The 26,683-nt window shown below is 40.5% G+C and overlaps 1 protein-coding gene across 1 annotated transcript in view; it reads left to right on the forward strand.

The window, feature by feature from the left end:
* The first annotated feature begins 592 nt into the window (after positions 1–592).
* The window catches only part of plch2a (phospholipase C, eta 2a), a 59,117-nt gene continuing 33,026 nt past the window's right edge, over positions 593–26,683 (forward strand). The window contains exons 1-9 of the mRNA XM_061687473.1: positions 593–1,281; positions 7,001–7,147; positions 11,293–11,536; positions 11,788–11,917; positions 14,785–14,955; positions 17,097–17,190; positions 18,038–18,241; positions 21,706–21,826; positions 25,519–25,690. Coding sequence (XP_061543457.1) covers positions 1,053–1,281; positions 7,001–7,147; positions 11,293–11,536; positions 11,788–11,917; positions 14,785–14,955; positions 17,097–17,190; positions 18,038–18,241; positions 21,706–21,826; positions 25,519–25,690 — 1,512 coding nt within the window. The 5' untranslated portion in view covers positions 593–1,052. The remainder of the gene's footprint in view (positions 1,282–7,000; positions 7,148–11,292; positions 11,537–11,787; positions 11,918–14,784; positions 14,956–17,096; positions 17,191–18,037; positions 18,242–21,705; positions 21,827–25,518; positions 25,691–26,683) is intronic.

Consider the following 26,683-nt stretch of genomic DNA (forward strand, 5'->3'; position numbering starts at 1 on the left):
TCAACGTGCTCGGACTACCACATCACACCCTGACCTGTTTCTGTCAACAATTGATGCTTGTGACACGGTGTATGTGCTGTGGTGGTTTGAGCTTGAAAGGCCAACATCATGAAATTAGTGAATTTGAATATCGTCACTCAGTGATTCAGACACTTATCACTTTCATTTATGCTTAATCTAAACCCTTTGACTGACAAAATACTTTACACAAATAATTCACTACTAATGAACATGAAGCCACATTGGAAACAAGAGAAGACTGGTTAACATTTGAAAAAAATATTTATTGTCTTTTCAATTTTATTCAAAGAATGGATTATATAGCAGGCAGAAATGCTGAGTTGGTAATGGATTTTTCTTGCCTCACATGCTCTATATGTCCACAGACCTCCAAAGCAAACACTTTGTTATCGTTAAATGAAGCTTTTATTTTTTTTAATCTGCAGTCATTTATTTCAGAGTTAGCCTCTTTACCTTCTTTTTCTGTGGGTCATTCTGTTTCGCTCAACACCATTAGCAAATCTTCTAGACTGGGATTATGGCTCCAAAGGGATTTAGGATTTCCACCTACCACACACATGCCGCAGTTGTAATTTGTGCGCTGTGCTTCCACCTCTCTTCTACCTGTCCGACCGACACTGCTGCCACTTTCAGAAGACTTCAGCAATTTCAGCACCGGTGAGGCGGGTAAAAAGAAATAATGGTACAGAATGGAGATAATCTGCAGATTTGAAAACAAACTGCTGCTGGAGATTTTTCTTTTCTTTTGGGTCTTTTCGATGGAGGAATATTAAGGAGATGGCAGTGCAATAAGCAGGGTTGCGAAAGCAATAACATTGCAGGATTATTGACCAACTGTTGATTCTAAACAGTCAGCGAGAGGAAGTCTTCCTGTGGGCTTTTTTTCTCTTCAGATTGTACATTGAAAATGGGAACCAACCAGTGAGCGATCGTAACGGAGATGTCGACTCAACAGTCTCAATAAAACATTTTCAGATGACTGACAACTGAGAGAATAATATCCAGCCAATTTAAAATTAACATTATTTTCAATGAGTATCCACAAGAAGAGCAACTTCCTGTCCATCGGCCCAGTGTCTTCGGCCCGGATGTATTCAGCTGCTGTGTCCACTGTTGACATGCCTGGACCTCCAGCCAAAGGAGCTTTTTCCTTCAATGACAAGGAGGTGGCTGAATCCAAATCATGCTATGTGCTGGATGAGTTCTTCTGGATTGGAAGCAGCATTGTAGCCTTCTCAAAGTGGAGGCTTGGCTACATCGGTAAGGGATGGGTATGGGATAGACATTTTGTGCTAAACTTAGATGTAACATACTGTTCATGCACAACATTCCCAAACAAAGCTTCTGATACCCAAGTGGAGCAGTTTGCAGTGCTTACTTGTTACACAAAATATTACTAGATTGCATTGTACCCAACACAAATTATAATTCTTGATGACGATAAATGGGCCAATGTTAACACTCACTGGAAGTATGGTTGACCATCAACGTTGATCGTTTCTTTGACTTTACGTTACCAAACAGAATATGGTGTGGGTGAAGTTGTTTCATCTTTAATATCTTTTTACTACATGTTATGTGGAGCCTAACATTTATTTCATGACCATAATGAAATAATTGTTTTACAGGAGATTGCATGCAATTGCTACAATGGATAAAGAAATACATTGTGATCCAATGTTGCATGTTTAGCAAGACTAATTCATGGCATGAACAATCCAGGTCACAAGCTGCTTGCTGATCTGGCTGTCTGTTGGCAAGATTACTCAAAAGAGGTCAGCTATCACCAAACCTTGTCAATTAAGACTATTTTAATGTCATAAACTCTAGCATTGCAGTGGCCTTAATGTACGTTATTACACTATTATTATTACATCTTTTGGTGTTTTCTATATGTTGTTGTATGTTACCTATGTAATTCGGCTTGCTGCTTTTACGTCAGCAAAATAATGAACCTAGAGATCACCTGTGTGTGCATTGGGTCTGCCCCATATGGCCTGCAAGCAATCACTGGGGCTTAACCTGGTGCTCCGATGGTGTAGAGTAACTTAACTCGGCCTGTTTGGGTCATACTGTGACTTTGGCAGGAAAACCCATGGCATCCTCCCATCACAGAGGCAACCTAGACTTCTAATCTGGCTTTAACCTCAGAAAGTTACATCTGCTTCCTGATTTTAAGCCCTCCTCGTAGCCGCGACAGCTGTTGCCTCGAGCAGCTCTGTTCCTGCCATGTAATGTTGTTTTGTCTCGTAGTCTATACTTAAGTGTCGATATGGATCATTTCTTTAGATGGAAACATCGAGTATGTCTTCTCAAGAAGCTGTTCGGGAGATGTACCCTGTTAATATATACATGTGATGGCTTTCCAGTGTGTTTACATGTGTTGGACTGGTAGACCAGCCAAAATATTCAGTATAGAGCTTTGAAATTGCTCTGTAGCAAAGTTTCTCAAACCTTTCTCTGCACCCCTCTGCTTTTCGAGTGCGCTTAGACTCAGCAATCAAGCACCAGTGGCCCCTAAACTGCGGATTGTTTGACAAGTGTGACTGCTTGAGCATGGTTAACTTCCCTGACCAGAGCATGGAAGAGAACATGCTGTATGTTTTCTCCTGCACAAGCATATACCTGTACATGGCAAGGCAACAGATGTGGCATAATGATGTGATGGTTCATCCCATAAGTTATGAATAACTCACTCAAAATGAGATAAAAAAGTTAAGAAACTTGCACTACTGTAGTGTCATATCATAACTCTATGACATTATTAATGAGGTAACGATGCTTAGGGACTTTGAGTCAGATTGAGTGTAGCACAGTTTTTTTAAATAACCTGACATCAGGGAATTATAGGATTTTGATGTTGCTGTAATTTAGCACAGTAGGATTGTGTGCATCCTTCAAATGTTTTAAATTTGAGCCAAAAATGTAAATTCACACTAAATTAAAAAATTGCCAAATTATAGTTTTTACACACCCTGAAATGTTAAACTGCGATGTTGTGTTTTACAGTATACTACATATGTTGTGATAACAAGCCTTATCTGGCTTGTAGCAATAATGCAAACTCAAAATATGAATTTGATGACATTTGATATTTAAACTCCCCAACCCTGCACGTGTGAGTATAGTATTTCTTAATTGAAACTGGTACCTACTTCTTTGCTTCTTCATTTGTGAATTATTTGGGCTGAGATTTAGTGGCTTAATCTAAAGAATCATTTTGGTTTTGTATTAAATGCCAGTCACGTCATTGCACAGTGGTAGGTTGACAGGTCTCGAAATGGTTGTTTTCTCTCGCAGAATGTGCAATTTTGGTGTAGAGGCCTTGATGGAAGCTAACTGTGGGCACATCATGTAAACCCGGGTAGATTTGGACATGTAAATTAATGTCAATGTAAAAAGAGAGTTTCTGAGATTCCTGACTCAAAACTGACATGCCATGTTCTCATTGCAACCAAATTGACAGCAACTAATTTCATTGATTACTGCTCAAAAGATAAAACACCCAGAGCTGTATAACAGTCTCCAAACATGAGGAGATGCAGTCAGCTAGCAGCTACAACACAGAGTGAAGTCAGTATTAAGCAAGTGAGAGACAGAGAGAGATGAAACGGTAAGAAAATGGTGATCATAGTGACAAAAATGATCACGATTATTAAACTAAAAAATTATAAATAATAATAAATAAATAAACAGTCTGATAATGAAAGTTACAATTTTGGACACTCAAAACTGTAACTAAAAATACTCATAAATACAAGACTCCACAAAAATTTCCTCATGTAGCCTGAGTACTTATACATTGTAATTTCATTTCAATCAAATACAAATATTGACTGGATTATTTTATTTCAAATTCTAATTCAAAATTTAAATTTTGTTGACAAATAGAAAAAAATAAATCTATCAAACCCCCCCCCCCCACATCAGGTAACTACATACAAAAACAGATCAGTGCCATTTTAAACAAAGTTATAGAAAACAATTTGAGTTGACCACATTGTAATGAAGTTGCCAATATTCATGTTTTAGCGGACATTTTGTCAACACAAGTACTTCATCCAGCTGTTAGCTGTTCCTGCTTGAGGCTCCAGATGTGCTCTTTCTGCTATATGAAATTCAGGGCTAATTCCACATTTTCCTTCCACTGCAGGCATGAGTGGCAGACTTTGTGTTTTTCTCTGTTCCCGCTCTTTTGTTTGCGTGAAACGTGCCATACACACGCACATGCTTTCATATTATATGGTTATGGAACTTGCCTCTTCATCCTTCAGCACTACTTTGAAACCCATTCAACATCCAATGACTGTTTTCCCTCATTATTATTGTTTTGCTGCTGTTGCTCTTTGAATAATTTTTGAAATAACATGAATCGTTGATCAGTCATTATGCAGTTCTTACTGTCATCAATTATTATTATTATTATTATTTTTTTGCTGGTGTAGGGTGGTTTGTGAAAGGAGACATTTTTCTTTATTGGTTTTGGCTGCAAAATATACAGAATTACTGCATTTATTTTATGTCGTCAAAGGTGTATGTTAATTATTACTATGTTAAGCAAACTTGTTGGGAAATATAATTCACTGGTTTCTGCATTTTTTAAAAAAAAGTAAAGCTTATATTCAGCGTGTTGATAAAATGATTACATTGATTAACATTCATTGACATTCATCCATCCATCCATCCATTTTCTGAGCCGCTTCTCCTCACTAGGGTCGCGGGCGTGCTGGAGCCTATCCCAGCTATCATCGGGCAGGAGGCGGGGTACACCCTGAACTGGTTGCCAGCCAATCGCAGGGCACATACAAACAAACAACCATTCGCACTCACATCCACACCTACGGGCACTTTAGAGTCTCCAATTTTTGCATGTTTTTGGGATGTGGGAGGAAACCGGAGAAAACCCACGCAGGCACGGGGAGAACATGCAAATTCCACACAAGCGGGGCCGGGGATGGAACCCTGGTCCTCAGAACTGTGAGGCTGACGCTCTAACCAGTCGGCCACCGTGCTGCCTCCTGACATTCAATAATTGATATATTATGCCTATCTTTTTTCCATCCCTCTCCATTTGAAAATGCATACAAATTATATTAATGACAAAATGATGATGGCTTATGATGAACAGAAGTAAATGGGCCATTTCACACACAGACGTAACCAGGATTCAGTGTCTTGGTCAAGGTTACTTCAACAGGATTGCAGGTAAAAAGGAATTGAAGATGTATCATTCCAATTGAGAGACAACCACTTGACCTGAGCCAAGCTGAACCCTTTTTAGGACTGTGTCTTATACACGCTCTATGTGCTGCTTAAAGGTGAGCTATGAGTGCTATAATATAAGCTAGGTTGTGCTGGCATACTTTTTAAGTGTGTGAGTGAGCCTGCATCTGGGTTCACTTGGCACCCTGTAATGAATTCGCCCTAGGCACTGGGTTAGCTTCAGTATTAATTCTCTCAGCAGGCTGTGTGGATGTGCCAGGCGATCTAACAGGGAAATGTGAGGTCACATCAGTGTCATTCTACCAGACTACAACTACCCGCTTGACAGATAAATCACCAAACTGATCTGGGATGAGGTTCTTCATCGATAGATGCATTTTTGGATGGAATTATTTTTGTCAGCATTTGATCTTATTATTTTGTGTGCCTAGGTTCTTGAGTAAGCTGTATCATGAATAATACTGTACATTATACTAATTTAGGCTTGAGTGGTCTGCTGCCAAAATACACTGTCATCAAAAAGGTAATGCTACAATACCTCACAGCATTGGTACCTCTGCAGCATGTGTGTTTTTAGTTGCTAGACTGATTGTCATTGGGCACCTATCATCTGAATATAACATGTTGACATGATCATATTGCTCAGGAAGAACCTGAGGAATATTTTTGTTGTTATAGCTGACTTGTGCATTCAACTGAAGTTTCACTTCAGGCTGCGCTTCTTTTATTTAAACAAGTACATAAGAGGTATAATTGGAATATCATGTTTTCTTGGAGATATGTCATTATGGAGGTTTTTGATGATATTATCTGCCAGGAGAAATGTTATTGTCCTGCGCATTAGCCTTGTTTCTGTGGCCGGCAGGTGCAGAGGAGACACAGGAGACTACAAGTTCATAGACTGTTGACAGCAAGAGCCCTGCAATTGCTTAACTAAATAGTCACTTGAACTCACACACTTTGCTCTTTCTCGTTTAGTTCATTTCTTAAAGGGCAATACAACTACAATTTCAAGGAGTAATTAATGGGACTACAACAAATGTATAATGACTAATTCATTTGCCAAATGTCTAAATAAAAGACAACCCATCCTTAGCTTAGTTCAGTCTGAAACCACAACAAACTCTTGTCAAACTACATTTTTGGTCCTTTGATGTGAGATGTGAGCTGAGACCTGTTAAAGGTCATATGTACTAGCAGTTGGTTATCCTTATTCAGATTGTGGCGCTTGCTGAGGCTGCCAAATTTGACAATTATTGTGAAGGTCGCATGCCTGCAGCCTTGGGGCTTGTCTAGCTCTACCATTCACCAGTAGCTTCCTGTGGAGTTACTGACCGTTTCACCCGGAGAAAAATGTCAAGGACATATCCTCTATTCTCACTGTGGCTGATGACTTGTATTGTCGATGGTTTCCCACAGAAAAACGAAACCGCTGGGTGGCTTGTTTTGTTTTTCTGTTTGATTAAGCGGTTGACGTACACTGTATCATATTGCAACATTGGTGTTTTCCATCCATACCTTTCTTTCTTCTCCCAATGATCCATGCCTGAGGCTTCTGACATAATATAGTATAGTAATAGTATAGTACTATTGCATCTACTTTGCACCACCCGTTGTTCATATCGTATAACACACCATGCACTTTCCTTTGTGAAAACAGCACGGCATGTGTGCTTTCTTTTTGAGGGGATTGTTTTTCTAATTAACTTTCCAACCTTTTCAACACTCTAATTTCTCTGTTTTGTTTTCTGTCCAGTGGAGAAATGTATGAGTTCCATGCAGATGGGTACCCAGATGGTGAAGCTCCGTGGCAGCTCCAAGGGACTGGTGCGGTTCTTCTATCTAGACGAACACAAGTCCTGCATCCGCTGGAGACCGTCACGCAAGAATGAAAAGGCCAAGAGTGAGTGCTGTTTTGTCTTTACACCTGTGTTCATTCAATATATGGAGAAAACTGTGCAATATTTCATGGGGCAGGCTTCAGTCCTCTCGCCCAGAGTCAGTTGAGATAGGCGCAAGCATGTCCGTGACCCTAGTGAGGATAAGTGGTACGGAAAATGAAAATGACACGAATATCTGGTTTGCGGTAGTTGCTGCACTGATTAATTTCAACTACACTACCCTTCAAAAGTATTGGAAGAGCAAGTCCAATTTCTTTGTTTTTGCTGTAGACTGCAAACATCCAAGTCGAAAAGACGTCAAAAGATGAAAATGAAACAATACATCAACACTTCAGTTTTTATTTACAGGTACTAACTTTACTGGTGATCTGGATCGGATGTAACTTAAGAGACAATTTAGTAGAGAGCATTATTTGTAAAAAAAACAAAAAAACGTGAGCAGTCATATTTTAAGAGAGATATTTAATATACACAAATAAATAAGACTTACAGCAGAGCCTGATTTACTAAATTTCCAAATAACAGGCGTTAAGTACGTGTTCAAGCTAACATACTGCACGCACTGTTAGTGGGTGTGTTGTCGGAGATCGACTAAGATTGCGATCCTTTTCAACGATCCCAAAAAGCGTGTGCTAAATTGCGTGTTCACTCACTCTAACATCTGTATGCGTGCGCTGTTGGCAACAGGTGTAAAAGTGGTGGGGCCTACGGAATTTAAAAGACAGTTTTGCAGTTTAGGTAGCTGACATTGTTTTCACATTGGAAAATTTGGTAGAGCTATATATAACACACATACTCAGATATGAATTTAAGTAACATCCCATTCTTAATTCATAGGGTTTAATAAGACATCGGTCTACCCTCTGCAATTAAAACATTTGAAACTCTTGCGGAAAGGCTTTCCACAATGTTTAGGAGTGTGTTTATGGGTATTTTATGACCGTTTTTCCAGAAGCGCATTTGTGAGGTTGCACATTTGATGTTTGATGAGAAGGCCTTCGTTTTCCAACATGTCTGTGCATCAGTGCACAAAGCAAGGTCCATAAAGGCATACTGTTGATGAGAGAATTTGGTGTGGATGAACTTGATTGGCCTGCACAGAGTCCTGCCCTCAACCTGATAGAACACCTTTGGGTTGATTTCGAGTGGACAGTGAGCCAGGCTTTCTTGTCCAACATCAGTTTGTGACCTCACAAATATGCTCCTGGTAGAATGGGCAAAACTTTCCATAAACTCACTCCTAAACCTTGTTGAAAGACTTCCCACAAGAGTTGAAGCTGTTACCGCTGCAAAGGGCAGACCAACATTATTTTAAACCATATGGATTTAGAATGAGATATCACTTAAAATCATATGTGCGTCAATGCAGGTGAGCGAATACCTTTGGCAATATAGTGTATATAGGTTCAGGACTTTCATTACGTTATTGGCAGTGTTGCGACAGTTACCTTGAAAAAGTAACTTAGTTACATGACTGATTAGTTGATTTCAAAAGTATGTAAGTTAGAAAAAAAGTAACTTTTCATTTACTTTCAACAATCGTAAGTGTCAGGAATATCACTTATCCACAGTACAAAAAAGCATTAGTTCTCATTTTTCATTGTAAATATTTAAGATAAGTGTAGCAAGTCCTTCTGCGAGTCAGTCCTTATTGTATGACGATTTATAACCGCGCATTTTGGTATGAATAATTCACCCACAATGCATTGCACGCTTATAACACGACAGTAAAACTGTATTCTTAATGTGTAAATAAAAAAGTAACAACAATCAAATACACCTTTTAGAAAGGGAAATAACAACAAATGTGTGGCAATAGTGAAATTGTGCATTTCTTTGCACTTTTATGGTACTGCACCGTCACAGTGCATTGTGGAATCAACAGTTACCTCCCAATCGCTTTATTCCGTTTATTGCGAAATCAGCGGTCTGCGGGAATGGTTAAATGCTATTGAATGGCTGGACTGCGATTTTTCAAGTCACCAGCAGCCACAAATCAGGACTTGGTGAGAGACATGGATAACTCAAAAGTAACTATTGCTGGTTTGAAAAAGTAACTGCAGCCTGATTACTCTCCCGGGGAAAGTAACACGTTACTTTGCTCGTTACTAAATAAGGCGGAATTTTGGAGTCGTGTTACAAAGTAACGCGTTACCGGCATCACTGATTATCGGCTAGTTATTACGTTATGGGCCTAATACATTTTACAAAGGCCAAATTTATTACGGTATGTGCTTCTGCCCACTAAACAGGATCTCATTTTGGTGGACCTGCTATCTACCCTATGTATGTACGGTTTATGCCACAATTATTAATGAGAGACACGTTTGCAGCTTTCTGTCAGCCTAAACCTTTCCAATAGTGTAGTAGAATATAAGAAAGCAGCAGCGTCATGTATTGGTTCCCTATGGAGGCTCATTTTTCTTTCCTTGCTTTCTCTCTCTCAGAATCAGAATCATCTTTATTTGCCAAGTATGTCCATAAAACACACAAGGAATTTGTCTCCGGTAGTTGGAGCCGCTCCAGTACGACAACAGACAGTCAATTGACAGAGAATACATTTGGGACATAAAGACATTGACAAAAAACAGTCACTGAGCAATAAAGGGTTGCTCGTTTTCTGGTAATGCCGGTACAATTTTTTTTTTTGACAATTGCTCTCCTCGCTAACCCTGGATTTAATACGTTTAAGTAAGCGTAATTATTCATCCGATTTAATCTGCCAAAACTCTTACACACACTTATCACTATTTGTAAAAAATAAATAAAATAAACACATTTGTTTTGCAAATTATATTGGAAGTAATTGTTGTATTTTATTAGTTTCTTTTGAGACAATGGAAAATAAATGTCTCTTAACCTTCAAAACATTTCCCCCTGTTCGATGCTGTTTGATGATTTTTTTAAGAACTATACAAGATAAACAGTTTGACCAATTCAGATGAATAAACATTTTTTTTTTTAAATGCATCGAGTGAGGCCTCTCATTCATATATAGGGTTCACTGCAGCAACACTGCAAGTGTCAATGAAAGTCTGGTATCATGCTGTGGTGTCTAATAGAATAATCACTCCACTGGAGTTTATAAAAATTACTTTACTTCACAGTAACCTGGTGTATATTGGTGTATTATTTATGAGCTGCGTTGAGGAAAAACATTCTACCCTTTGTGAAAGCCACATGGGAGGATACAGTATACCGCAGCAGGATATCAAGTGTCTGGTTGAGAATATATTATGCACTTGTAAGGTTAGTTTACTTTTTTGGCTAGTATGGTGCATAATTGAAAGTTGAGCTATACCGGTGCATTATGTATGGATGAGTATGTCAGCAATGTTTCATTCTTGTCATGTGTCATGTGAATGAACACGGTGCTTATCCAAAACACATGACATCCGGCATCCATGTTCTTTTCTAATACGGCATGTAGAGAACAAAAATTAGATCTTTTTCTACATGTTGTGGTCTTAAGTAAAAATAAATGTACTGTACTCAATGGAGTATTCAGTACCAGTAAAAAATCTGCATATCCTTTCTCAAGTTATTGCATGAGATGGAGTGGCCACATTTTGACCGGTACGAAAATGTATTCTGTATTCTTTCTCAACAACTGTCCTCTTTGTGTACTTGTTGTGCTGGTGAGTCTCCTGAGTATTACTGGTATATCAACCAAGTGTGAGCAACTGTTATGTATGATAAGCACATTTTCCAAATCTATAGAAAACTGGAACATTCTGCTGGACATTACATAATTTTAACAATTAATAATGTATTTTATTTTCTCTCAAAAATAATTACTGTGTCTATTGTCCTTAATGTAGAGCACATGTGTCAAATTGGTGGCCCAGGGGCCAGATCTGGCCTGCCACATCATTTTATGTGGCCCGCGAAAGCAAATCAAAATTGCTCATTGTGTTCTAGTGTAATACCATTGAGATGTAATTAGAATATATGTGGCAATCTTTCATTTATATGAGTTCCCAGTCGCAGCGGCCCTCCGAGGGAAGTCATAACTACGATGTGGCCCGTGACAAAAATAAGTTTCACACCCCTGATGTAGAGACTCTTCTAAAGCCTTTCATTCACACACAAAAGACAACAATGAAAAAAAACTAAGATTCTTATTCTTCTCTGTTTCCTCCACCAGTCTCCATAGATTCCATTCGGGAAGTGTGTGAGGGGAAGCAGTCTGAGATCTTCCAACGTTATGCTGAGGGCAGCTTTGACCCCAACTGTTGCTTCACCTTGTACTACGGAGAGCACATGGAGTCCCTGGATCTTGTGTCTGGTACCGGTGAAGAAGCACGAACCTGGATCACAGGCCTCAAATACCTAATGGCTGGCATCAGTGACGAGGACAGCCTGGCCAAGAGGCAGCGCACTCGAGACCAATATCCTTTCAATTGTATTGTTTGCTGACTTGTTGCATGTAGTTTTAAATATGTATTCTACTTTGCACCATTTAAAAAATAAATAAATAAATAAATAAATAAATTAAAAAAATCATAAATATTGGAACGGTGAATATTCTCATTCATCCAGGTCATTTCATTCTCAGGGCAGTGAATTGATTGCAACTGGACTGTTCTGTACATTTCCCTATATATTTATGCAAACTTTCTTTAATATTGCTTGATATTACATGGCTAAAACAGACCTTCACAGAGGCAGACAAGAATGGCGATGGGAGCCTAAGCATCAGTGAGGTCCTCCAACTCCTGCATAAACTCAACGTCAACCTACCCCGACAGAAGGTTAAAAAGATGTTCAAGGTACAGTGCAGGATGTCGTCATTTTGTAATGTGTCTTCAGTTGGTTTACTATTTGTTTGTTGTTGTTCATGCTGATAGTTTCCCCTATATCTTACTTTTTACAAGAGTGAAATTCAGTGAATGAATTGGGCCAAGCTGACCTACATACTGCAACTACATTGTTTTAAGCTTTACTCGCTCACGCCATAACATACTGTATGTTTGTATCCCATCCGACGGTTGCTAACTGTTCATGGTATAGTTTATTTTGGTAACCATTACAACTTTTAACAATTAGAAATGGGAAAAAAAAAGCATCTGTACTTTTGTCGCTACTGTTTTCAGTTCATAGTTCAATGTAACAACGATCTATAGAATTCTTAAATCCATTTTAATACATGTAGGCGATGAAAGTTGGCAACTTTAAACAGACCATGCATTGTATATTAACATGAGCAATTAATTGAGAGTCACTAGGCTTAGTAGGCCACTGGAGACTGAAGTTGTATCTACTTGTACACAACAATTTATGAAAAGGCACTCTAGGCACTTTGACTAATAGTAAACACCTGTAGTACTGTTGTGGCACATGACTCATTCACTAGCTTTCCTCATCAGGAAGATTAGCACATTGCCACATTAAGCGCTATGTTCTAGCGTCCGCTCACAGAGCAGCGAGCCTGCTTACTGGACTAAATCCAGGGCTCTGTTGACAGGCATCCATATGGTGCTGTTGTGGCGCAGATGGCTTCTAATGTAATGCAAGGTAAACACACAAGAGACCAATCTGTCCGTGTGTGTTTTAAGATTGAGTGTTGAAAATCTCAGGTCATTTCTTGGCTTAACCTACTTAGAGCGAAGCACCTGTGGAGTTGATCCCTTTTCAAAGACGATAATTGCCAGTTCCTCAATAATCTACTCACAGTTCAGAGTAAACAATGCACATTTTATTTGCTTAACTGCGCCAACATTTTAATTCAAAATAAAACAATCACATTGTGGTTGAAGTTTAGACATAAAGCTTAATTTAGGAGGTTTCACAAAAATATAATGTTTAGGAGAGTGACTCGTATTTTCAGTGACTCAAAAGCATTTGGACAATTGGGATAGCTCAATTTAAGCATAATCTGTAAAACCTGAATGCAAATCCTTTGCAGCCAATGACTGCCTAAAGTGAGGAGCCCATGGACATAACAAAATTTTGAGTTTCCTCCATGGAGATACTTGCAAAGCAACAGTGCATAAATAGTAAACTCAAATGGGTCATGAGGTGACCTTTTCCTTCTCCATACTTTTCTCGGGCTATCATTCTGTTAGAAGTAGTCATTGGTTTATTCTTTCTATTTTCTGTTGTTAAAGTTACCAGTGGGTTTGGACAAAGTGGAAAAAAATATATAATTCTTTTGAATTTATTTAAATAGTCTCATAAAAGGTGTCACAAAAAGTTTTACATAATTTAGTCGTCCAATAATATCGCCAATTCTTGCTCAAATTATCTAAAATTTTAACAAGGTGTTTAGAAGCTAAATGTGAAGGTGACATATACTTTTTTTCTGTGAAATGCTCTCAAGAAAATACCCCAAATATCAAAAACTATAGCACACACCATATTTATTTTCATGCTGAAATTACTAATTATTAATTATGTTTTGAGGGGGCGGCCCTGCCTCATGCAAGTGAGCCGGTACAAGCAGGGGCGCTGGAGAATGTTACGCAAGACATGCTACAGCGTGTTTTGCAGGCGTTGTCCTGCCGACTTATCGCGTCGTGTCTTATCTTATCGCGTGGTGTGCATATTAAACATTTGCAAAGCTTTATGGAATCGTTTACAAAATCTATATCCTTTTGAATGTGACTTTGGGTCTGGTACATTTCTCGACAAGTCTAATTGTGTGACTATACAATAATAAAAGTTCATGCTTTTTTAATAAGATTAAAATGTATGCAGTTATTGACACATTTCAAAACTTTAATCAGATACGTATACTGTATATTTATATTCTGCAAATGAAAATCCCAAAGACTACGTAGTGAAATATTTTTAGACTAACATGGTCAAATAATTAGCAGAACTTGTCAAAAGAAATATTCTGTAAACTTAAATATGACCCAGAGGGAAACTTTAGAGTCTCTCTCTTAGCTGGTGTCATAAAAAGCACAAAATAATAGGACCACTGTGTTTTCCTTCAGATGTTTCACTTTGTTACAATCCGACACATTTAAACTTGGGGTTTATTTTTATGACACACACGAGTTGGACTGATTTGGATTTTCTTTTTTGACGGAGATAATTCTGGTGTTTTGGTTAGCGAAGTAGGCTGAAGCCTTTGCCTGTAGCATTGCTGTATTCTAAATGGGAGCAACAACAAAAAAGAAGGCTTCCCTACTGCTGCTTTGCTAAATGATTTATTACAGCAGGCATGTAGATGTAGCTGAGAAGGAAAAGCTCTGTTGGAAGAGGCAGCTTCAGCAATTCTTACTAATGAAATAATCCATATTAGCTGCTAAACTAAAACGCTGAGCAGGAGCCCGCTAACAATTTAAGTGCCCGCTTCATACATAATGAATTGGAACGAGCAAGGCTAGATTGATGTTTGGTGTCCAATGAAAGTTGTTCTTAAGCTGAGCATTTCCTATGGTGTTATCCACGGAAGATGTGTTCTCACTAATAAGATTGCTTCTGACAAGAGTTCCTCCAGCTCTCGGACTTAAAAATAGAAAATATGCGTGCTGGCTGGGCTTTGTTTTCAGCTCAGCTTTATGCTCAAACCCATGAGTTGCAAAAGAATACTGACCCTATTTGTTTTTAACAATAGGAACACGAATCTGTATAATATGACAAAGTACTATGCATGAAGCTGACTCTTTTGCTTCTACCTGTTGTGCAGGAGGCCGACACGGATGACAACCAAGGAACTCTGGGATTTGAAGAGTTTTGTGCCTTCTACAAGATGATGTCGACTCGCCGAGACCTGTACCTCCTCATGCTCACCTACAGCAACCACAAAGACCACCTGGATGCAGATGACCTGACCCGCTTCTTAGAGATAGAGCAGAAGGTAGTCACGTTGTTAAATTTAAAAATGAGACTTGTGGTGTTACATATGGGTCTGTTTAGTGTGCATAAGGATGACTTTGGGCCTTGGAGTTTGTACGTTGTTCCTCATGATGCCGTGGGTTTTTTCCAGGTACTCATGTTAGTGACACATGTTGCAAGAGTGTTTGGACACATGCATGTTCGCATATTAAGCTGTTTTGTTTTGCTTTACTTTACGAGTTAGTGTTCCACAGTCTCCGCGAGATGAGCATTGTCGCTATGGCAGAAGATATGTACTATCGACCATTTCAAACCAATTGTGAAAAAAAGGTGCCAGGATACTCCTGGGCAGCGGAATGCGAGTAACTACCGCTGACCTGGACTGAAACGATGACATAAACTGATTGTGTTTAGGGTTGTACCGCCATAAATACCCCAAAAGGTTTAGTTTCCCCCCCCCCCCATTTCCTTCCAAAAAAATCCAAATGAATCCAGCAGAACCCATGGCTGAGAAGGACAAATCAAGTGGCTGTCATAAAATGTTGGAGAGAGAAGATCACAAGGGACAGACTTGGAGCCATACCTCCATTATCCAGTTTGTGGAAAGCATTAATCACATGTACTCTATGTTGGCTTTTCTTTAATTAGTATAAGCTAACCATAATGGCTAGCATGCTAGTAGACTACTGCACGTGATATATTTTGTCGTCGACAAGCATGACTGTGCTGTTCATCCAAGTACCAGAAAAGTGACAAGGTTTTGGATCATTCGGCTGAGTATGAGCAAAGGGGGTGAATTCTATACATTTCAGAATTCATATAACACATATACATAACTGTCAGCAGTAACATCATGACTTGGCACCGGTGACCCAATTCCATTATTAGCCAAAAATGTCTGTGTTATAAAACTGCCTTCACCACAGTTGACAGATGATTTTGAGCTGATCTGGAGCCATTACTTTCTTTGTCCATACTCATTCTTATTTCCACCTGTTTTAGAGTAAAGAGTGGCTTAACTTTGGAGATATTTTTATTCCGGACATGTGGAAGGGTGAACTATAACAAACTTTAGCTTGCACTGCTGAAGTGGTCCATGGTGTGGGAAAATTTAGACAGCAAGAGGTCCCACATAAGGGACATTTACAGTGTCCTTGTAACACTTGAGGTAAATTTGTAAAGCCCTTTTCTCTTCTCTAATAATACCACTGCACTAAGAAAGAAAAATAAAAAAACTCGTTAATTAGCGTGACTCCGGTCAGCTCTCCGTCTGCATGCTAATTCATCCCACAGGTGTTCTATCAGGTTGGTGTCAGGACTCTGCAGGCCAGTCAAGTTCATCCACACCAAACTCTGTCATCCATGTCTTTGTGGACCTTGCTTTGTTCATGGGTGCACAGTCATGTAGGAACAGGAAGGGACCATCCCCAAACTCTTCCCACAAAGTTGGTTGAAGCTGTTATAGTTTTAAAAGGTGGACAGACATCATATTGAACCCTATGGATTAGGAATGGGATGTCATTTAAGGTCATGTGAGTCAAGGCAGATGAGCATATACTTTTGGCAATATAGTATACAGTATCTATAAATTTGTGATTGTCAAAATTATGAGGTGTTTTGTAATACTGGAACAATGGCAAAAAAAAAAAACTGAAATAGTGGTGTAAAAGAATAACTTACACTAAACATTACCTACGACTTGCAACATATATTTATTTAATTTGTGGTCATAATTTAATGTTTTATCATACCTTATGTACCTTATATTGATATAGTAAAATACTGTATGCAACTATCAATATGTGATCAAAATTGCAGTATCACTGTGAAAATGAGGTTCAACATAATACCTGATTGTGTGCTTGAAATTTATCCTCAACGCATACTACCCAGTGGAAGTGATATCCTGCCAGGCCACTATCCTGTGCACATCCATGGCACAGTCTGTCATAGTGAACACAGTGACTGACCTAGCATTGCCCGAGCCCCTTTAAAACATCAATACACAGGACCATTTCACTCTCCACAACAGTAACCACAGAGAAAATTGGATCATTGTTTAGGAGACAGTCATCCATATGACATAATTCCCTAACTAATAACGAAAATAATAATTTCCTTCAAATAAGGCATTAATATTGTACTACATTCCATACATTATAGATGACCAAAGTGAGCAAGGACCATTGTCTGGAGATAATCAACAAATTTGAGCCGTGTTCAGAGAACCAGAAGCAAGGGGTTTTGGGAATTGATGGTAAGAATACTCACATTTTTGTTTAAACTCCTGCATTTGGTAAGATTTTGCAGTCAATTAGCAGTTTTTTTTAATGCATAATCTTCCTACTGTTTCTCAGAGATTTATAGTTTACACTGAAGAGATTTTTTTTAAGTGACATATTAATCAATCTAGTTAGAGATGGATATTTGTCTTTGATTTTAACGAAAACATTTTCTCGATTTAAGTATGCCCAAAAACAATATGAATTAAAATATAGCTACATGTATTTAGTTTTTTAATTTATCACACTTAAATTACAATACAGTACATTAATTGTACTGTTTTGTCCCCCTTCATTTCTTTATGCTAATTCTCCAAACAATTGGCATTAACACATTGTGCTTGACCAACCAAAACAGTAACATTTGTTAGAAATCTGAGAACTGTGATCCTCACCACAGAATATTAATGATTTCTTCATTCTTATCCACTTATCAGCAGCAAAAAATATAAAAATAAAAAATGTCTGTATGATTGATCCAGCTAATCAGGTGTGTCTGAGAGAGAAAATAATATGAATTATCTTGAGTAGAAGCATCTTGCTGCATAGTAGCTTCTCCAGCACCAGAAATATCCCATAAATCTTAGGTTTTATAAGATTGTCGATTTTTGTATTTATGTATTTATTTTTAAATCCATAAACCATACATACAGTATATGAAACAATCACTCATTTTCAAGATGATTTAGACAAACATTGATGACAGCAAACCCACAACTAGACCCTTAGGCTCACTGTATGTTTTATTATTTGACTATACTTCAGAAAAGGTGCATGAAACCAAAACTTGGATCAGATTCGTGAGCTTTAATCTTCTTTCAGGGTTCACAAATTACATGCGCAGCCCTGGAGGGGATATTTTCAACCCAGATCACTACAACGTTAACCAGGACATGAACCAGCCTCTGTGCAACTACTTCATCGCTTCCTCACACAACACCTACCTGATGGGAGACCAGCTCATGTCCCAGTCCAGAGTGGACATGTATGCCTGGGTGCTGCAGGCTGGCTGCCGCTGTGTTGAGGGTAATTTATTTCCCTCACCCTTACTTGTACTATTCAAGCAGTTGATACAATGAAAGGCCGCAACAATAAACACAATAACATGTATAAAATGGCAGCGGTGGCCGACTGGTTTGCATATCTTCCTCACAGTTCTGAGGACCGGGGTTCAAATTCTGGCCTCGCCAGTGTGGAGTTTGCATGCTCTGCGTGCGTGGGTTTTCTCTGGGCACTCCGGTTTCCTCCCACATCTCAAAAACATGCGGTTTATTGAAGACCCAAAATTGCCCGTAGGTGTGAATGTGAGTGGGAATGGGTGTTTGTTTCGATGTGCCCTGCGATTGGCTGGCGACCAGTTCAGGGTGTACCCCGCCTCTCTCCCGAAGATAGCTGGGATAGGGTCCAGCACGCCCGTGACCCAAGTGAGGATAAGCAGTACAGAAAATGGATGGATGGACTTGTACAAAATAATAGGGATGCCCCAATCACATATTTTTTTTTGCATCCTGCCAATACAAATACATATTGTGTACATACACGCACACACACACACACACACATATATATATATATATATGTGTGTATGTGTCAATCAAATTTTTATATCAGATTCAACACTTGAATTTTGATTAATCGCGATTAACCACAGGCGCCAAATATACCACACATAATACCACATTTTTCTTTGAGATGGTATTTTAAATTTGTTGTGCTTTGATGAAAAGAGTTCAGCGCTACACTATATGCAAATTACCCTCGTTTTTTTTTTTTTTTTTTTTCGAAAGTCCCATCGGAGTGTTTTTTTGAAGCACAATGTGCCACCAATGTTAATGTTTCATCCATCCATCCATCCATCCATTTTCTACCACTTATCCGGGTCGGGTCGCGGGGGCAGTAGCTTTAGCAGGGACGCCCAGACTTCCCTCTCCCCAGCCACTTCATCCAGCTCTTCCGGAGGGATCCCGAGGCGTTCCCAGGCCAGCCGAAGGACGTAGTCTCTCCAGCGTGTCCTGGGTCGTCCCCGGGGTCTCCTCCCGGTGGGACGTGCCCGGAACACCTCACCAAGGAAGCGTCCGGGAGGCATCTGAATCAGATGCCCCAGCCACCTCATCTGGCTCCTCTCAATGCGGAGGAGCAGCGGCTCTACTCTGAGATCCTCCCGGATGACCGAGCTTCTCACCCTATCTCTAAGAGAGAGCCCGGACACCCTGCGGAGGAAACTCATTTCGGCCGCTTGTATCCGGGATCTCGTTCTTTCGGTCACGACCCACAGCTCATGACCATAGGTGAGGGTAGGAACGAACATCGACCGGTAAATTGAGAGCTTCGCCTTTCGGCTTAGCTCCTTCTTTACCACAACGGACCGATACAAAGTCCACATCACTGCAGACGCTGCACCGATCCGTCTGTCGATCTCCCGTTCCATTCTTCCCTCACTCGTGAACAAGACCCCAAGATACCACATCATCAGCAAAAAGCAGAGATGCAATACTGAGGCCACCAAACCGGACCCCCTCTGCGCCTTGGCTGCGCCTAGAAATTCTGTCCATAAAAGTTATGAACAGAATCGGCGACAAAGGGCAGCCTTGGCGGAGTCCAACCCTCACCGGGAATGAGTCCGACTTACTGCCGGATATGCGGACCAAACTCTGACTCCGGTCATACAGGGACCAAACAGCCCGTATCAGGGGGTTCGGTACCCCATACTCCTGAAGCACCCTCCACAGGACTCCCCGAGGGACACGGTCGAACGCCTTCTCCAAGTCCCCAAAACACATGTAGACTGGTTGGGTGAACTCCCATGCACCCTCGAGGACCCTGCCGAGGCTGTAGAGCTGGTCCACTGTTCCACGGCCAGGACGAAAACCACACTGCTCCTCCTGAATCTGAGATTCGACTTCCCGACGGACCCTCCTCTCCAGCACCCCTGAATAGACCTTACCAGGGAGGCTGAGCAGTGTGATCCCCCTGGAGTTGGAACACACCCTCCGGTCCCCCTTCTTAAAAAGGGGGACCACCACCCCAGTCTGCCAATCCAGAGGCACTGTCCCCGATGTCCACGCGATGTTGGAGAGGCGTGTCAACCAGGACAGCCCCACAACATCCAGAGCCTTTAGGAACTCCGGGCGAATCTCATCCACCCCCGGGGCCCTGCCACCGAGGAGCTTTTTAACTACCTCGGTGACCTCAAACCCAGAGATAGGAGAGCGCGCCTCAGAGAACCCACACTCTGCTTCCTCATGGGAAGGCGTGTCGGTGGAATTGAGGAGGTCTTCGAAGTATTCTCCCCACCGACTCACAACGTCCCGAGTCGAGGTCAGCAGCGCCCCATCCCCACTATACACAGTGTTGGTGGTGCGCTGCTTTCCTCTCCTGAGACGTCGGATGGTGGACCAGAATTTCCTCGAAGCCGTCCAGAAGTCTTTCTCCATGGCCTCACCGAACTCCTCCCATACCAGAGTTTTTGCTTCAGCGACCACCAGAGCTGCATTCCGCTTGGCCAGCCGGTACCCATCAGCTGCCTCAGGAGTCCCACAGGCCAAAAAGGCCCAATAGGACTCCTTCTTCAGCTTGACGGCATCCCTCACCGTTGGTGTCCACCAACGGGTTCGGGGATTGCCGCCACGACACGCAGCGACCACCTTACGGCCACAGCTCCGGTCGGAGGTCCCCACCTTCGGCCACCGCCCAGCTCACACTGCACCCGACCCCTATGGCCCCTCCCACAGGTGGTGAGCCCATGGGAAGGGGGACCCACGTTACCCTTTCGTGCTGTGCCCGGCCGGGCCCCATGGGTGCAGGCCCGGCACACCAGGTGCTCGCCTTCGAGCCCCACCACCAGGCCTGGCTCCAGTGGGGGGCCCCGGTGACCCGCTTCCGGGAAAGGGAAAACGAAGTCCATTGTTTGTCGTCATCATTAGGGGTCTTTGAGCCGTGCTTTGTCTGGTCCCTCACCTAGGACCTGTTTGTCATGGGTGACCCTGCCAGGGGCATAAAGCCCCAGACAACGTAGCTCCTAGGATCACTGGGACACACAAACCCCTCCACCACGACAAGGTGACTGCTCAAGGAGGGGTGTTAATGTTTCACTTAGTGAAAAACTATAAACCTCCTACTTGCAGATAGGGCATGCTGTATATTCTTGCCATGTTCTAGTCAAGGATCTAAAGGTGTCAAAATAGACAGATTTGTTATTAGTGTCCTGCAAATTTCTTGGGCACAATGTATTACCAATAAGGAAGGGGGCATAGTTCGATTGGACCTACAGCAATTGGTTATTGTATGAACGATACTCTAGGAATTACATTGCTGTGATCCGATGTCACACTAAGTAAAAGGTTACATGGAGCAAGGGATATTTGGGACTTTACATGGTCTGACCACAAGTCAAACTGATGTAAGATTGGCTTCTACTTTGGTTTAGAAATGGGCTGTTGCTGCTTTTGACAAAGAAGTGCTGCTGATTGACACATCTCTTTTGTGTACAGTGGACTGCTGGGATGGTCAGGATGGCGAGCCCATTGTTCATCACGGCTACACTCTCACCTCCAAGATCCTCTTCAAAGATGTTATTGAGACCATCAACAAATATGCCTTTGTCAAGAATGAGTAAGTGATAAAACACACAACCACTCCACATTTGTTACTCTCAACTTGCCATACTGTGTATAATCATACAGTGATATACTCATACAGTATATCATTAAAAATCCCAGAAAATAAAAATATTTATATATGTTCATAAGAAACATGAACCATCTCATAAGACTAAATGTGTGCTATTCTTTGAAAAGCATTTGGTAAACACCCCCAGCAACATACAATAATATGGCACTCTATATTCAGTGATGATTTGACAGGCTGTAGGATTATAAACCTGTGAAGGGAAAGATCTGCATTTACAACTAATAATAGTATTTCCATCCATCCATTTTCTGAGCCGCTTCTCCTCACTTGGGTCGCGGGCGTGCTGGAGCCTATCCCAGCTGTCATCGGGCAGGAGGCAGGGTACACCCTGAACTGGTTGCTAACCAATCGCAGGGCACATGCAAACAAACAACCATTCGCACTCACATTCACACCTACGGGCAATTTAGAGTTCTCAACTAACCTACCATGCATGTTTTTGGGATGTAGGAGAAAACCAAAGTGCCTGGAGAAAACCCACGCAGGCACGGGGAGAACATGAAAACTCCACACAGGCGGGGCCGGGGCGTGAACCCCGGTCCTCAGAACTGTGAGGCAGTATTTCCGTGTAATATGTTATTTTTCTGGTAGCTCATGGATGAGAACATGTCTAGTTTAACTACTGTGATACACAAAGAAAATAAGATTTTGGCTCCTTAAACACTGACAAATATGGCACTTTGGAACATACTGTAAGATTAAGTTGAACACAAATATGTCAAATACTGTCAGACAGGACGACCATGGATGCTGTTCAAGCAAATTGTTCAAGCAAGGTGGTGGTTCATAAATTTGAAGAAAGGGAGCGCGCCCGACCTTTTCAGAACACTGCACTCGCATAGTAGAGTCGTCAGATTGAATATCCGAAAGTGCCCTAAATGTCTGTTGTTTTTAACACCAATATAATGAATTGCATTATTACATAAAGAGCACCCATATGGGGCTTGCTTTCATTCACATTTTAATCTTCTGTGACATGCAGTGCTTAATAAATGTATTCCACCACCTGCAAGAAAAACAAGACAACATAAATACTTCAGAAATCTTTCAAAATGGTCAAGGTTGACCATAAGCATTTTGGAGAGGAATGAGGAATTTCAAACTGAAATCATTATTTTTTTTTTACCCAAATTTGACCCGGCTTGCTGGGCCTCTCCGAGAAGGTGGAAATTAATCAAGCATAGCATTCAATCACAAAAACTTTTTTTCCCCCCCTTCCTGTCCAGGAATGCAAGCGAATACCTTTAATTTGGCATCGTAATCCATTCATCAGTAGCTCAGTCTGTAAGAAGTTGGGTTTTGGAGTCTGAGGACATAAGTTTGAGTCCGACTACGGCTGCAAAATGTAAAAGTGGCATCAAGCTGTTTGAGAGATGCTAGTCTACTTGCTGGCTACTGTCGAGCTGCCCTTGAGCTGGGCATCGTCCCCGCCAGCCCAGCTCAAATGGTGCAGCACTCTCTGCCACTGTGCATGTGTGTGATCTGGTTCAGTGTGTGTTGTGCAACATAAAGTACACAACAGTGTGTGAATTGAATTTTCCCTTGTGGGACAATAATGAGTACAATTTATAAGTACCGGTAAATATAATTCTGTAACGCTTAACCTTTCCGGGGTCATGTTTGAGCTAGAGCTAATCCCAGCTGATTTAAGCAATACTACTACAATACTACTTCTGTTACAACAACAACTACTACTACTACAATCAGAATCATCAGAATCAGAATCATCTCTATTGGGCAAGAATGTCAAAAACACACAAGGAATTTGTCTCCGGTAGTTGGAGCTAATCTAGTACGACAACAGACACAGTGAATACTTTTGAGACATATAAACATAAAAACACAGTCGCTACTACTACTTCTACGAATACTACTGCTACTACTACTACTACTACTAATAATAGTAATAATAATGTGTGACTTTATTTCTATTGCAGTTTTATAAACAAGTTACAAAGTGCTGTACCATCCACAATGAAACATTTTGAAATAATAAAATACATATGCATAAATCAACAAAGCAATACAATCAACAATTACCTAAAAGCCAGGCGATATAGCTATTTTTTAATTTTTTTTTTAAATTAATTCATTCATTTTATTTATTTTTATAGAAGCAAAAGTCTGTCTGAGGTCGCAAGGCAGACTTCCATAGACGCGGAGTTTGAAAGTGCTCGATCACCTTTGGACACCAGATGGGATTCATGAACCGCGAGTAAAGCCCCAAACGACCATCTTAAAATCTATTCTGAAACTCACATATAGCCAGTGAAGGGCAGCAAGGAATGGTGTGCTGTGCTCATGTCGTTTTGTGGAGCTTAATAGTCTAGCGACAGCATTGTGGATGTATTCTGTCTATTTTTGTTGCACAAATGTCGCTGATCAAATCATAGAAGTGTAAGCATAATATATTCTCTAAACATGCACAACTAGAATAGGCAGAGTGTCATTTCAGATTATCTGTCTTTTGGTTTTGTGGTGGTGGTATGTGCTTTTTAATACATTAACATCATAAGTCTGCCCTGGGTGTTTGTGTATGGTTGTTGTGACTGTGAAGGCTGTGGCTCATGACTGACATTACTTTCACATTTATCCATCACGCCACAGCAGCATCCAAGTTTTGGGTAAATTTTTTTGTGTGCAAGGATGATCGATAACATATCCAAATGTAGAGATGCAGTCATGCCTATTTACATGCCAAGAGAAGTATTGTATGTGTACAAGGAGCACCGCCCCCCCTCCTCGTTCAAGATAGCTGCATCAGAAGGTGATTATCCCATCGGCATGCACACAGTCTGGAGGATGTGCAGAAAAGCTCTATTTTTAGAGGGAAAGGCAGAGAAATACTCTATTTGCTGAGATTTTCATCCTTTTGTGTTTTTTAAAACATTATCATGAACACCCACCTGAAATCGGTCAAAAGAAGTCAAATCAAAGGATTCTTTTAAATTCAAAGGACAATCAGATTTTCTAGTGAACAGATGAAGAAAGGCTCTGCAGAGGGCTGTCATGGGCAAAATTGGAATGAAAAGCTGCCATCTCACTTGTGAAGAGTCGCGCACCCTAGACAGCAAATACTCTAAATAAGAATACTCAATTGTGCAAAATCATGCAGAGTCCTCTAGCACTTAGAGCAGTTTGAATGACTAATATTGCAATAGTCCGGTGTAATGACCATTGTGCAAAGGGCGCTGAGACTTAATTTTAATACATTGTTTGAGATACTGCATTATCTCTCAACTTATGTTCATGAATTGGTCAAAATAAAACTGAATGAGACAATAATAGTATTTGCACTTTGATAATTATTGGCAATTTCAAAGTTACCTACAGTTTGGTTTAGTGGGGAACTATAGTTGTACATGCATAGCAGAGACAAAATGAAACAATTCAGTTCCGGCAGTGGAGCAATGGTGCTTGTCACTTCCCATCATATTTCAACTCTCAATGCATATCAACCACCCAAGATAGATGATTGATTTCTAAATCACATCAACCTTGTGGACCCAGTTGCATAACATTCCAAACAAATGACACCCAATTATGTGCATCTTTTCCAACATTTCAACCTCATAACACCAGTCTCCTGCGTGTCACTTTCTGCCTCCTACCAGTTTCCCAGTCATCCTGTCCATAGAGAACCACTGCAGTGTCCCTCAACAAAAAAAGATGGCCCAGTACCTCATTGATATTCTGGGGGACAAACTCAATGTTTCCAACATCAAAGCACAAGAGTCTGGATGGCTACCCTCTCCAGAAAACCTTAAGGGAAAGATCCTTGTTAAAGTAAGTCAATTGTGTTTGTGAGCTGTAACCTACTTCAACCCAGAAGCATTAGACCTTGCCGTTTCAACCTACACTTCAAAGGTAGGAGATTCTCAAAAGTGAAGTGGTCTTAATTGGTCAAGTTTGTGAAGCGACAATGGCGGTAACTTCAGTTGATGCGGAACTAATAAGTAAGAAAATAATCTGTGTACAGTAAATTATTGTATTTTTTTTAGGTATCTGTACTTTATTAAAAAACATTCTGATGACTTTTTAGTTCTACTCCCACCTTTGTGAAAATAGGGTGGTTACTTTTTTCAACTAACATGGATAAGGACATGACAAACATAGAGTTAAAGTCAACTACGGTTTCGATCTTGATTGATTGAGATATTGGAGTCTTTACTGTATAAGGCAGAAAGAAGGGACCGCGGCGACATGGAGGAATGTGAACCGGTGAGCATTAATTGAAGGCAATAGATTTAGAGAAATAAGATATTCCTTATTTATGGCCTGATTTTAGATAATTGTTAGATGTTTTGAGCTCCGAGTGGTTTGCGGCAAATGCGTTCTCTTGTGCCAGCCTGAAAATCACAAGCTCCTGGTGTTCAAAAATTCTTAGTCGAACACGTTTCAGTTGTTGTCACTAGCTAATTTAGGATTTTCTTTGTTTGTTTCTTAGTTCACAATGTTAGCAAAGCTATGACAATACATTGTTGATGGTATAAATGTCGAGCCAACATGAGCTCTTGTACAAAAACGTAACTAGACTAACGTGGCTTCTTTTTTTTTTTTTCTTCTTCCTCTTGGTATGAGCACTATGTTACTAAAAGAGGAAACTATTTTCTGTGTTGTCTTTTTTTACGTTGTGCCATGTTATAAAAAATGTGTATTGTATTGACAGTAATTGACAGTCAAGATTATTTTTACTTAAGTACTGAGTGTGAACACTTTTGCCACCTCAACATTGAAGCTCACTTGGGGTGAGGAGCGGGGTACTCGCTGGCCTGTTCA

This window comes from Phycodurus eques, chromosome 1 (genome assembly GCF_024500275.1).
Source record: "Phycodurus eques isolate BA_2022a chromosome 1, UOR_Pequ_1.1, whole genome shotgun sequence".
In the NCBI taxonomy this organism is placed as follows: Eukaryota; Metazoa; Chordata; class Actinopteri; order Syngnathiformes; family Syngnathidae; genus Phycodurus; species Phycodurus eques.